This window comes from Kryptolebias marmoratus, linkage group LG21 (genome assembly GCF_001649575.2).
Source record: "Kryptolebias marmoratus isolate JLee-2015 linkage group LG21, ASM164957v2, whole genome shotgun sequence".
NCBI lineage: Eukaryota > Metazoa > Chordata > Actinopteri > Cyprinodontiformes > Rivulidae > Kryptolebias > Kryptolebias marmoratus.
Window position 1 is genome coordinate 3,055,356 of NC_051450.1, and position 12,764 is coordinate 3,068,119.

At 39.6% G+C, this 12,764-nt stretch overlaps 1 protein-coding gene across 1 annotated transcript in view; it reads left to right on the forward strand.

Moving 5' to 3' along the window:
* The window catches only part of waca (WW domain containing adaptor with coiled-coil a), a 37,726-nt gene that overhangs the window by 7,348 nt on the left and 17,614 nt on the right, over window positions 1-12,764 (forward strand). The window contains exons 4-6 of the mRNA XM_017435039.3: window positions 6,197-6,288; window positions 6,718-6,833; window positions 6,946-7,061. Coding sequence (XP_017290528.1) covers window positions 6,197-6,288; window positions 6,718-6,833; window positions 6,946-7,061 — 324 coding nt within the window. The remainder of the gene's footprint in view (window positions 1-6,196; window positions 6,289-6,717; window positions 6,834-6,945; window positions 7,062-12,764) is intronic.

Consider the following 12,764-nt stretch of genomic DNA (forward strand, 5'->3'; position numbering starts at 1 on the left):
TTTTTTTTTTTTACCATATTTCCACTGATTACGTAGCATACTGCCCCCCGTCTTTTCGGAGAATACTGCACCAACGTAAGCGCCAAGTATAAACGCCTCCACCGTGTGCTCAGGTCCGCTCGCTGTTCACGGAGCCCTGCGGGACTCTAATGAGCCCTGAGACTGAGCCTCCTTCAGCTACCTGGAGTTAGCATGTTGTCAGAGCCACAGTAATAAACATGGGATGAGTGGGTTTAACCAAAAATGGTTAGTTGAGCTGAAATTCAGCAGGTGGCTTTACAAGACTGAATATGGTAAGCATGTTTTGTACTGATGATGCTATTAAATTCAGCATTAGATATGCTTTGTTTTGTTGTTCCATGTAGTGATCCAACATGCAGCCTGTGCCACAAAAAGCACAGTAAAGTACAGCATCTGTCTGTTTGTCAGAGTTCTCTGTTGTTATTCATTGGCCTGGAAGTGAGACGTGTGTTGGTGCTTTGTTTGCACTTTTTCATTTATGTTCATTTCATTTATTAGGTCAAATTAGTTGCAATCAATGTATTTATTTTAATTGTATTTTTGTTTTAAAAAGTATTTCAAAAGTGCCTTTTTGTAAAACTGTAGTTGTGTAAATATTTGACACAAATATCTTACAATATTAAATAATAAATAGCCATATTTATAACTTTCCTGTCAACTTTAATCTTTTTTCTTACTAAATCACGATCGGTTGGCCGGCGATCGGACACCTACCACCGGGCTTAGCCTCTTTTCTGGGGGAAACCCTGCACAATTATTTAAAATGTAATATAAAACTATGACATTGCCAGATGTTCTTTTAATTAAGCTTACACTTTTTATATTATATATACACTGTACCTATGTGTATTATAAATGAATTTATCTGATTTAATGGTATCTACAAAGTAAAGTGTTTGAAACAGGTAGAGGTTTAAATGGATACATTTAACACAGACATTGTGTCGAGATCTGTTTCAGTTGACTCTTTTACCACCTAAGCTTTGCAGATTTCCAGCTGTTTAGAGTTCTCTCTTCAACAACGAACAAGAAGAAATCAGGATCTCTTCTTTGAGCACTTCACCATTGCTCTGGTTGAAATTACCTTCAAATTTAATTTAAAGTCACTTTGTCCTGCTGGACCAGTGGCTTGAAAAATTTACTGTCCCTACAAGTTTCACTAGTCTAGCCCTCAAGTCAAATTTCTTGCAGGAGGTAGTTTTAATCTTTTTAGGTAATAAATCAGTACTTTTCCTTTAACTGAAGCCATTCAGAAATTTATCTACAACAGTTAAGATATAAATTGTTTGTAACTTTTCCACAGACTCTTAATGGCTGGAATATCAGTTTAATTGATCAATAGAGTATTCAGATACATATTTGCTCATTCAGTGTTTTATTTTTTTATTTTTTTCCTTTTGGGGCCCTGATCTTCAAATAAAAATCATGCCCTCCTTCTGTCAGAATCATTTGCGCACATGCTTATTTCAAGTGCACAATGGTTAATATCCTTTCCAGAACTTTTGGTCCCATTGAAAAGAATTAAGTCACCTGGATCTTGCCAGTCTTCGTTCAGAGATGGTGTGTCAGGATATTTGTAGCAGTCTGATACAGTTTTTGTTTCAGTAAGCAGAAAGAGCTGAATGGTTAAACTAAACCTTAGGTTTGCCTGAGTTCAACAGCACATCCTTTGACAAATATTTTTTTGTTTTGTTTGGTCTGTATTTGGAAGTATTTCTTTGATACTGAATCATTATGAAGACAGGCAAGCTTCTTGTCTTTTTATGCTGGAAACATAACAGTCATAAATCCTCCTGTAAGGGTGCATTAATATAAAAAACAAGATTTAATTTCCTCTTTGTGCATGTTTCAGATTGGTGTGTAAAGACTCATACGTGCCGCTGATTTGTTTCATCTGCTGTGCACTTTGTAAGAGCTTCCTGTTTGTCATTTTCACAACACCTTACTCTAGTTTGTGCACGATGAGTCAGGATACTGCATGTTTGTTGGTCTCCTTGTAAAGAGAGCTTGCCTTTGTGGTGAATGCCATTTTAATCAGAACTGGTTTGTCCGGTTTGTACAAAGTTGTTGACATTGCATTAATAACTAGTGCAAAGTGTGACTAGTAAATAAACATTTCTAAATGAAACATTTCCATATGCAGCATGGTGTCTACACACAGTACAGATTCCATGTCAAACAAACAATTGTTGAATACTAGGGCTCACAGATGTTACACCACGTGGGTAGAAGCTGCGTTTGTCTATTTGGTTTTGTTTTGATTCTCTTATACTTTTTTTCTCGAGTGGTGAGTTGAAAATGGAGGATGTCCAGGGTGTAAATTGTCTTTTTCAGACTGTCCATGTGAATGTCTCAGTGCAGTCAGTGTTGATCCAGTGAAGGAGTCTGCTGCCTTCACCACTCTCTGCAGGTCCCTCCTGTTTGCCTGTGTACAGCTGGAAAACTACACAGTGCAGCAGCTCTTAATAACTGGCTGGTAGAAGTTGGTGAGCCAGTGGGGAGGCAGATGTGCTTGTTTTAACTAAGTCTCTGTCGTCCCTTCTTTACCTGGTGTGAGATATACACGGTCCAGATGAGGTCAGCTGATATGCTCATCTCCAGGAATCTGAAGCTCTCCACCCTCTGCTGAAGCGCTGAACTTCTTCTCTGTATGCTGGCTCATTGTTATCAGTCCTACAATGGTGGATTTGTCAGCAACAATGGTTGACAATGGTGTTGGTGAGGAGTATGGGGGAACAGTCACAGGTGGAGATGGAGTAGAGGATGGGGCTGAGGACACAGCCCTGTGGTGTGCCTGTGTTGGGTTTACTGTTCTTCAACAGACTGTTGTAGTTAGAGGTTATAGATGGTAATAAATACCTCTGCTAGCTTGTCTGCGCTGTCTTTAAGGAGCTTTCCTGGCGTTGACTTTACGCAGGGATGCCCTGTCCTGATGTCAGCTGGGTGGGGTCGTCCTTTGCTGTCAGTGCCTGCTGGATGCAGCCAACATGTTCTGTCAATCAAATCGGGCAATAAAGTGGTTCAGGGAGTCTGGAAGTGTCTGTGGCTGTCCTTGTAGCCAGTGAGGGTTTTATCCCCTGCTTTATACTCCTGGAGTTATTGGTGGAAAAATGTCCCTTTATCATTGCTTGTACCTGCATTTGGCCTCTTTGATGTCCCTCTGCAAGTGGTGCTGCTGGTCCCCAGAGCAGTGTCTCGTCTTCAGCAGGGACATTAGCTTACTATTGAATCAAGGCTTTTGGTTGGGGAACACTTTCACCATTTTAGTTACAGTTACCGTATTTTCCACACTATAGGGCCCACTGGATTATAAGGAGCACTGTCAATGAATGGTCCATTTTCAAACTTTTATCATATATAAGGTGCACCAGATTATAAGGCGCATTAAACGAAACAAAACAGCCCCGTCTTTTCAGAGAATACTGCACCGATGTAAAGGCCCCACATACTCGGGTGTACTTCACTCCGTGGAGGGCTGCGCGTACTCGAGGTGGACTCAATGCGGACTCAAAGTGGACGTCCACCGGACACACGCAAAGATCAATTTTTATGACCACAGATGCTTACTCTGTGTCAAACAATAAACTGCCCGGTGAGAAACGGTGTTCACATCAAACTGTTCTGTGTGTGACACGGACCGCTCTCAGGTGATAATCAGCTGCTCTCTGTGCAGCACTGGCAGGTGTGCGGTAGCTGCCCTGGTGGTGAAGAAACAGGGTTAAAGGCTCCTTCTTTTCTTCTGCTGTTTTAAAGCTAAGAGGCAAGTGATCTCATCCTCCTTGTCCGGTGACCTCATGACTGAAAATTGTCAATGGAGAATGTTAGGCAATCTGTACGCTCGAGTATGAAGCCTGAACCGTCCTCGGACAGTACATGTGGAGTCTGCATGGCTCACGGAGTACGGACAGTACACCTGAGTATGTGGGGGCCTAATGCTGCAAGCGGTGCGGCTTTGTAGTTGATCAAAGTCGTACCAAAACATTACAACTTCTTACATATATAAGGTGCTCTGGATTATAAGGCACACTGTCGTTTTTTGAGAAAACTGAAGGCTTTTAAGTGCGCCATATAATCCGGAAAATATGGTACTGTCTCTGGAAAGAAATGTGTGTATGAAAGGACAGATGACGTGTGTCCTTTAAGGTCTGTCCTTTCAGCAAAAACTCCCCAGTCTGTCTCCTCAGAACAGTCCTGCAGAGTTTCCTCAGTCCACAATTGTACTGTTTTGAGAGATGATCTTGGTCTGCAGCTGAATGATTTGTATTCAGGGATCCTCACCAGAGACAGATTATCAGAAAATCCCAGATGTGGCAGAGGACAGTCTTTGTATGCATGTGATCTGAAGTGTCCTCTTGTGTGGAGGAAGTTTCCATACTTGTGAAACCTGGACAGGACAGATTTCAGGTTGGCATGATTAAAGTCCCATGCTGCCGTGTGTAGCTTCTCCATGGCTAGCCTGAAGTGGAACATGAACAGCCAAAATAACAATCGATGTAAACTCCTTTGCTAAGTAGAACAGTCTAACCTGTAACATCAAATGTTCAGTGTCTGGAGAGCAGTGAGTGTGGTTATCTGTGGTGTTCACACACCACAAGTTGTCTGTGTAAATACAACGTCTCTGTTCCTACCGGAGTTTGCAGTTCCATCCATCAGAACTTGCTGCAGCCTGCTAGTTTGAGGGGGTTTGGATCCGGCCAGGTCTTCGTTGGACCCAGAATGGTATAATCCAGGTTAGGGCCGGGCAACATGGACCAAAAACATCATCTCCATATTTTTAACCTGAGTGCAATATACGATATATATCTCAATATTTTTTTCTTTCCGTAAAATAATAATAAAAATATAATTCTGAGCCAAACCTTTGTCCCAGATGCCATGAAGACAATTTATTAAACAGCTGTAGATGTACATTAAAAATGGTTCAAAAATAACCTACTGGCAAATATTAAATAATCTGCCTCAAATAAAATTGTTCTTTTCCATCATCACAAAACCAAAAACCCAGCTATGTAACTAAAATGTAAACTGAAAAGATTTGGAGGAAAAGATTGTGGACGCACATTTCCACCAGCATTCGTCTCTGACCCACTCGTTCCACAGCACGTAGTTTCACACACTCTTCATATTCTTTCTTTATGGCGCTGTTTTCAGTGGTGGAAAAGATTTGTACTCAAACTTTTTGTCAGGACTTGTTTTTGGCATTCTCTGCAAAATACATCTTTCTGCTGTTCATGTGAGGTTTTGAATCTGAACCGTCTACAAATGAGTGGGCCATTGGTTTTCTTTTTGATGCTTTCAGCCTCCCCTATCTTGAGGCTGCTTATGCATGCTAAACCTTCTAGTTTAGCTAGCCCCTGGATGACGTAGTGGGGAGGGAGGAGGGGGCGTGAGACGCTCAGCACAGACAAGAAAGACGATTTGGCGGATCTAAAAGAATAATTAAAAATGCAATGTATACCATCTTGATTTAAACAATATAGTCGTCTTATCTTAGAAATCTTTTGAAAAAATCTTGATCATTTTAAAATCTCAATATCTGGCCCATCCCTAATCCAGGCTGTGTGTTCTGATGCTTGCATACAGATTTTAACTAATTCTGATTTTTCTCCAAGAACTAAGATTAGCAAAATAAAATGTCACTTAGTTTGGTCCTCAAGCCATTTTTAAGTTCATCAAAGAGAATGTCACAAAAGAGCAATAAATGTTGCCTCATTTATGTCTCAGTGTTATCTTGAAGTAGAAGCCTAATGATTTCATTCAGTGCTGGGAAATGTGTGGCATTGGAAAAGTTGCTGCTTGGTTTTCATGTCAGTAATGTTTGCATCATTAAAGGCTAAGGTTCAGCACATTCTTTACCATCAAGACATTTTCTATTGAGTAAATATTTGAATGCCTAAAAGGACAGAATATTGAGTAACTAATCTAGAAATTTGAGTCCCAAAATTTAAAAATGGGAAAAGAGTAGGAACTGTCCTATGGTGGTTATACAATTACTAATGATGTCAAAGGTATTACTACAGGGGTTTTTGTCATGAATGTGTTTGTTTGATGTAATAATAGACTTTACTTCAAGAGTCGGATCTTTTTGTCAAACATGTTGCAAAGCTTTTCCTCACTGAGGCTTTTTTCGTCTGATTAAAATGATCGATCTTTTGATGTGTTTGCTTCGTTTCAGGACCCAGTTATTCTCCACAAGAAAATTCACACAACCACAGTTCCCTGCACAGCTCCAATTCACATTCTAACCCCAGCAAGACCTCAGACACAGTAAGTGCTGCCTTTGCTGTAGAATCACTGCTGGTGAATAATTTTGTCTTAACAATGGCTTCTGCTGCACAGCTTCACAGGATTATTTCCACTATGCCTTTTCTGCAGCATCACATATAGAGTATTGTTAGGTTATATTTTTACAGGTTTGCTACACGCTAACGTCCTCAATCACATTTTGATATGAAGACACAAATTTGCTTTGTAAGATTTAAACTACATGCTATAAATGAACACAGACATCAGTTACAATCTCCAAACAAGCTGAAATATGCCTTCCTTCACACCTAAAGTCTCTCTAACAACAGCCCAGTCAGAGCCCTCGGCTTTCAGATTAGATTACAAGCTCTTGCATCAGACCCTTTCACCATGCATCTTGCTTTCTGCCTGGTTGGCTTTTCATTCCTAAATATGTGTTCTCTAACTCAGCCTCACGAGCCCAGTGACGACTGGTCAGAGCACATCAGTTCCTCTGGGAAGAAATACTATTACAACTGCAGGACAGAGGTGTCCCAGTGGGAAAAGCCCAAAGAATGGCTGGAGAGGTAGCTATAATTTAATAGCTCAACGTACTGTGCTCTGCACGCTTGCTTTTAGTTTTACAAGTCTGTCATTGAGCCACGTATGGCTGAAGTCCGTGTTGTTTTGTGTTTACAGAGAACAGAGGCAAAAAGAGGCTACAAAGACTGCTGTTGTCAACAGTTTCCCGAAGGACAGGGACTACAGACGGGAGGCGATGCAAGCTACGGCAGCGCCTGGCTTTGCTGGTCCGAGTAAGTTATGCTACAACAATCAGCTGCATGCTTTATTTGAAATCAAAATGGCAGCTGCTTTGTTAAGATCATTTTTATGTTCACCTTTGTTTGCTTGGTCAAGCCAAAATAATAAATATCTAGTTTGTGGCAGCAGTTAAGTTGATGTTTTTTATAGGCACGGGCCTAAAGAAATACTGGGTCATGGCTCTGATCCTAAACAGCTGTTCTTAGGGTCAAATGTTTCCCCCAAAGAGGAATACAATCTGAACCCAAACTGGGTCCTTTACTTCAAGGCAGCTTCAACTTATTCTGGGTTTCTTTAGAAGATGGGATTCAGCTAACAACAAGGACTTGTTCTCAGTGTTATTACAAAGCTGGTTAACTTGTTAACTCCTCCCAGGATTTCTGGCTTTGGGTGCGTCTAAAATAGGATCAATTACAGGAATAAAGCTGGATAGGAGGCCAACAAAAACAAAGAAAAGACTAAACAATAGCCAACAAATACACAAAATGAATAAGCTTACTAATACCACTGCTACATGGATCAAGTAGATCTGACAACTACCGTGACTTTTAAGAATTTAAAAAATGTGCTGCAGGTTTGGTCTTTTAATGAGACGTATAAGTTTTAATGTTTTAAAGTCCCCCCATGTTGATCCATGGAACCAGTGAAAATAAAGGAATATAAAGATCCCTGGCTTGCATAGTTAGGAGTAGTATACCTCTCTACCTAAAGTTTCTGTTTCATAATTACTGAACAAATTCAAGGAATGTTTTTGTGCTTTATGAGGAACGGAAATCAAAATGTTTGGTCCAGTAATTGGATTTAAACAGTTTTTTGACCAGCTAGCCTCTATAATGATAGATTAGAAGTGTTAGTTAATGCATGGATTTAATCAGACTTTAAACATCTTTTAGAAATCTGTGAGTCGGGCTGAGTGAATATGAGCTCTGTGCAGAGGCGCTCACATTTCTACAAGTGAAGCATCAAGGAATCCTTCTAGTGTAGAAGGATTAAGGAAAGTTTATCTGATATCAGGAACAAACACTTGATTGATTGATTATCTTCTGTTTTATGATGTAGTCTCTTTTATGAAGATGTTTCCCAAAATCAAACTTAACGGTTTATAACTTGCACAAAGACGACAAAAAATAGACTTCTGCTCTTATGCACTGGAGGCTGTTTTTTTTTATTTTAAAGGACATTTGATTGAGAAGCTATATTTTTTGACATCAGGGATCTAAGGATTAACTTATTTGTGCTGATTCCCAAACATGCACATTAAAACCGCAGCGTTTCCCCTAACAGCACCCAGGCTTTCCCCCAGGCGTCTGTACGTGTTTGCTTGGTACCAGTTTAAAAGGCCGATGGAGAAAAAGCCAACACATGATCATCCACCCAGCGCTCACGCTGCACTCTGACTGGACAAACTCCGCTCTCAGTACGGCTGTGGAAGCCAGTTCAAGTGTCACCACAATGAGTGTTAGTTCAGTTAGACACCTTAACCAGCCGTGACTTCATTGTTTTGAGTAAATCCTTAGTGTCAAAACAACTGATCAAGAAATGAAGGGTTTAAACCCATAAAGCCTCTCCATTCATGGTGGGTCATGACACACAGCCAGAAATCAGAAACCAGAGGGCCTCGGGCAGCGTTTACTCATGAAGGTAATATTATTAAAACAAGTCTGTGTTTAACAGCTGCTAGCAGCCATCATGCATCATGGTGGTAATTAACAATCTGTGGACAAACTCTGAGCCACAGTGAAGCTTTCATTCATCTGGGCTGTTTTATTATTTGTGGATCATTGTCACATTTTTTTTTATAAATCAGGTGATTGAGAAGTGCAACATAACCACAGGGATTGAATTCTATGTTTTGGTTGGGTTTAAAATTCTATTATTGTCTCCATATTTCGCATTTATTTCCGTTAGGAAGTTGTTTTAAAAAACAAAGGAGTGTGGATTTTTTTTGTCTGTCTCTTCTTGGTTTTTTACACAGCTGCCTGCTGACTCATGATTTTATTTTAAAACACATATTTCTCTTAAAATCATTTTTAACTGCATCCCTGGTCATTCTTTTATTATGATAAGACTACATTTTCACAGAAATTGTTGCTAATTGAAACAAAAAAGGCATAAAACACCAGCTGCTGTCAGGTGTCAGGTGTGGGCCGGATGGAGGGGTGCCACTCTGCAGCACAACTATATCAGCCCCTACCAAACTAACAGGTAGCAGCTACAAATGCTAAGTGTTGTTGAGAAGAAAACATAAACTCATATTCTTTGTGTCACTGACACCCTCTCCATGAACCACATCTGGCACGGACCTTTAAAGTTGAGTCTAATTGCATCTGTTTTGTTTTTTGTACCAATAAAATTTCATGTTTGATGATTAGATGAAAAGCAAATTTATTTTTACATTGTGGCCTCACAGCAAGAAAATGCATGTTAGGTCAAATGGTGGTTTTAGATTATTCGTTGGCGTGAATTTCTGAATAATGTTATTCCTCTCGTCGTGGCCCTGTGATGGGCCGGTGACTTGTCCAGGGTGGAGCCTGCCTCTTGCCCAGTGACTAATGGATATAGGCACCAGTAAAATAAAAAAACACAACTGATGTGACTGAAGCCAAAAAGCTTTTCTCTTGTCAGTCACAAAAAAGTCTATAAGAAATGTTGGGGCTTGTCAACATGCATTTTGGTGAATTCCAGTCTGACTTTTTTGAGTTTTTCTGTCAGTAATGCATGCGGCTAATTCTGGCTCCATTCACGCTGCAGGTCTTTCTGCTCACTTCTGTTTTGTCTGTGTGTGGTTGTTCACATTATAATTTAAATGCAGCCGTGAACATGCTACAGCCCTGATGCAGCACGCCGTGTTTACTGAGGTAAACATGGATGCTACACGTCAGCGTGTGTATCAATTCAGACGTTGTTGTGTAATCGAAGCCGACAAAATGATCTGACATTCTTGTTTTATCCAGTGTTTACATTTGATTTTGCTGCTTCCTGCCTGGAACAGGAGCTGTGTTCTGAAAGGAGAAACTTAAATATCAGATATGTATGTATGTATGTAGTACCACATATGAAAATGACCTGCTTCAGACTATCATAAAATGATCAGCTATGAGATGCATATGGACAAAAAGAAAGAAAGAAAGATTTGGTCCACTTGTACCTGCAGTGTGAATGTAGCCTAGGATTTAAAATGTGACGTGCTGCAGTTGGAAAGTTCTGTACCTGACCTTGATGGGTTTTGGATGGTTTCCTTGGCTCTTTTTCTATCATTCGCACCATCCGTCAGATCACCATGGGGTTGCATATCCTCTTGTGTCCACATCCTGTCCCTTGAACCTTCTACTGTTTGATAATACTGGCAGCTCTGGTCAGAGGAACATGAAGCTGCTTAGAGATGGTCTTGTTTTTTAGTATTAACATGAAAATATATAATCTACTTTATGAGCTCCTCAGACAGCTCCTACCTTTGCTTTTTCTTCTGAATATTCAGGGCAGTGCACACATTAGGCTCTTTCACAAAACCGTTCTGTGAAATGACTTTCTGCTCCCTCTCCCTGTGGCAGTTCATAAATCACAGATAGAGCCGGCCACATCCTGCAGAGATCTGGCCTTTCAGAAATGAAGCCAGGACCGTGGGACCAAAACAGGCATGGAGCAGAACTCCTCTGTGTTGACATGGAGCGCAACATGAGAAATGTGGAACGTCCTCGCCCTTGTATCATTTTCAAAACATGAATTAACGCAGTTTAGCGTTTCCTTTTGTGGTTAACTATTTTTTTAACTTAATGCAAAGTTGACGTGTCATCAATTTTCCCTCTGTAATGAATCTGTTGTTTAATCCCCCGACTGAGTGGTCATACGAACTATATGTCATCAATTTCTCTCTTTACTGAGCAACAAAGCAGCCTTATGGTACCTTTTCAGCTCTGTTACTACCTTACTTTGCTTCGGGGTGGGTTGTCTTCGACCCCCTCACCTCAGTCCATTCAGAAATGACAGAAGGCTTATAAGTCTCAGCAGGAAGTGATACCAGACTAAATGAATGAGTGATGAAAAGCTTGAAGGCACCTGTGATTCTAATTAAGGTCAAACACTTAGTTTGAAACAAAGATTAAGTCTCTTTAAGGGTACAAACAAATCTGTCCATATTAGTGTAACAAATGTCACTTGTTTCCCCTCTTTCATTAAACTTGCAGATAGACACTAGGCAGTTGCTTTTAACTGCATCACTTATCACGAGAAATGAAACTTTGTTTCAATGAGCCGTAAATAAATTTATCTACATTTGTATTAAAACAAAACATGCAAGTGACTTCAGAGCACTGATTAAAGAAGTTGAATATTATAAGTTTTAGTAGTACTAAAGTCTACCGTCAAGCATCTTGTCAAATAAAGGGATGAAGAAGAACAACTAATGACAGTGTTGTATTTGTTCCTTGCTTTACACACAGTTTTGTACACAGCATTATCTTCTAATTATCATACTCCAACATGTCTGTCGCTCTCCATGCCTCCCCAGCTGGCTGCTTTAATTTCTCATAGAAAGGTAAATGTAGGAAAAAGCTGATCCATTTAAATGAATCATTAGTGTAAGGTGTTTAAAACCTGGGACACTTTGAGCTTTAGTGATTAAGTTTCCAGCTTTGTTTAAATGAAGAGAATTACACTGGGCTTTATAAAATCACAAATTATTTTACTTCTCCCACGTTTCAGTTGTTGCTTAATTACACTGACCAGAATAAATAATTCTGCCATAAATACAACTCAGTTGAATCTGAAAGCTGTTCCTGTCTGCTCAGTGTATTTATGATGTACTCGTCATAAATCAGTGATGTTTCTTGTCTTTAAGTTTGTAAAATGAAGTAGTTCATTTGTATGAAACATTTGCAATAAATAACCAAGTTTAAATTGGTCAGATAAGTATTTTATACGTTTACAGCAAAATCAAGTAGAATACTTTTTACAATGTTGGAATTATCAGCTTCCTAAATGGATTTTTATGTTAACATGATTTAAGCTGTAATTGTGTGCATATTTATAACTGTTGTTGCTTTTTTGTCCAGTGCATTATGGACTCAGGACACCAGAAGTCCTGTCTCTTGTGTTTCATTTGAATTGGTCCTAAATGAAACCTTTAGCCATGTAAAATAAATGAATGTATGGTAGTGCTGGTGGATATGGAAAAAATCCTGTGGATAATTTTATATCACGATAACGATATATATCACGATATACCCCAATTACGTGCGTTGTCAGTTATTCTCTGAAAAATATGAAAAAATAATCTAATTTCTTAGCTTTTTAAAGCTTTATTTTGAAGTGACATTTAACTGAAGTTTCACAAATGAGATCTGCTGCATTTTAGTGCAGCTATATATATGTACCTGTTAGACGTAACAGTATCAAATGACAACAGACTCCATTATCTTCGGCCGGCTATAGTTTCACTTTTCACAACTTTCCCTGGCTCTTTTACAACTTGTTTGTTTGCACTTTTTGGATTGTTAAATATTCTTTTTCGTGGTTCTTCTTTAAGTGATAGAAGAGGTTTGTTGTGTCGGCGTCAGATGAGAAAACAGTCTAATAGCAGAGTTAGCATTAGCATTAGCAGAGTTAGCATATTAGCTTTTTCTGCTCCGTGTCGGACTTCTTGAACCAAATCACAGACGTCCCCCTGGTTTTGGTAAAAGTCTTTCTTCTTAGGCTGC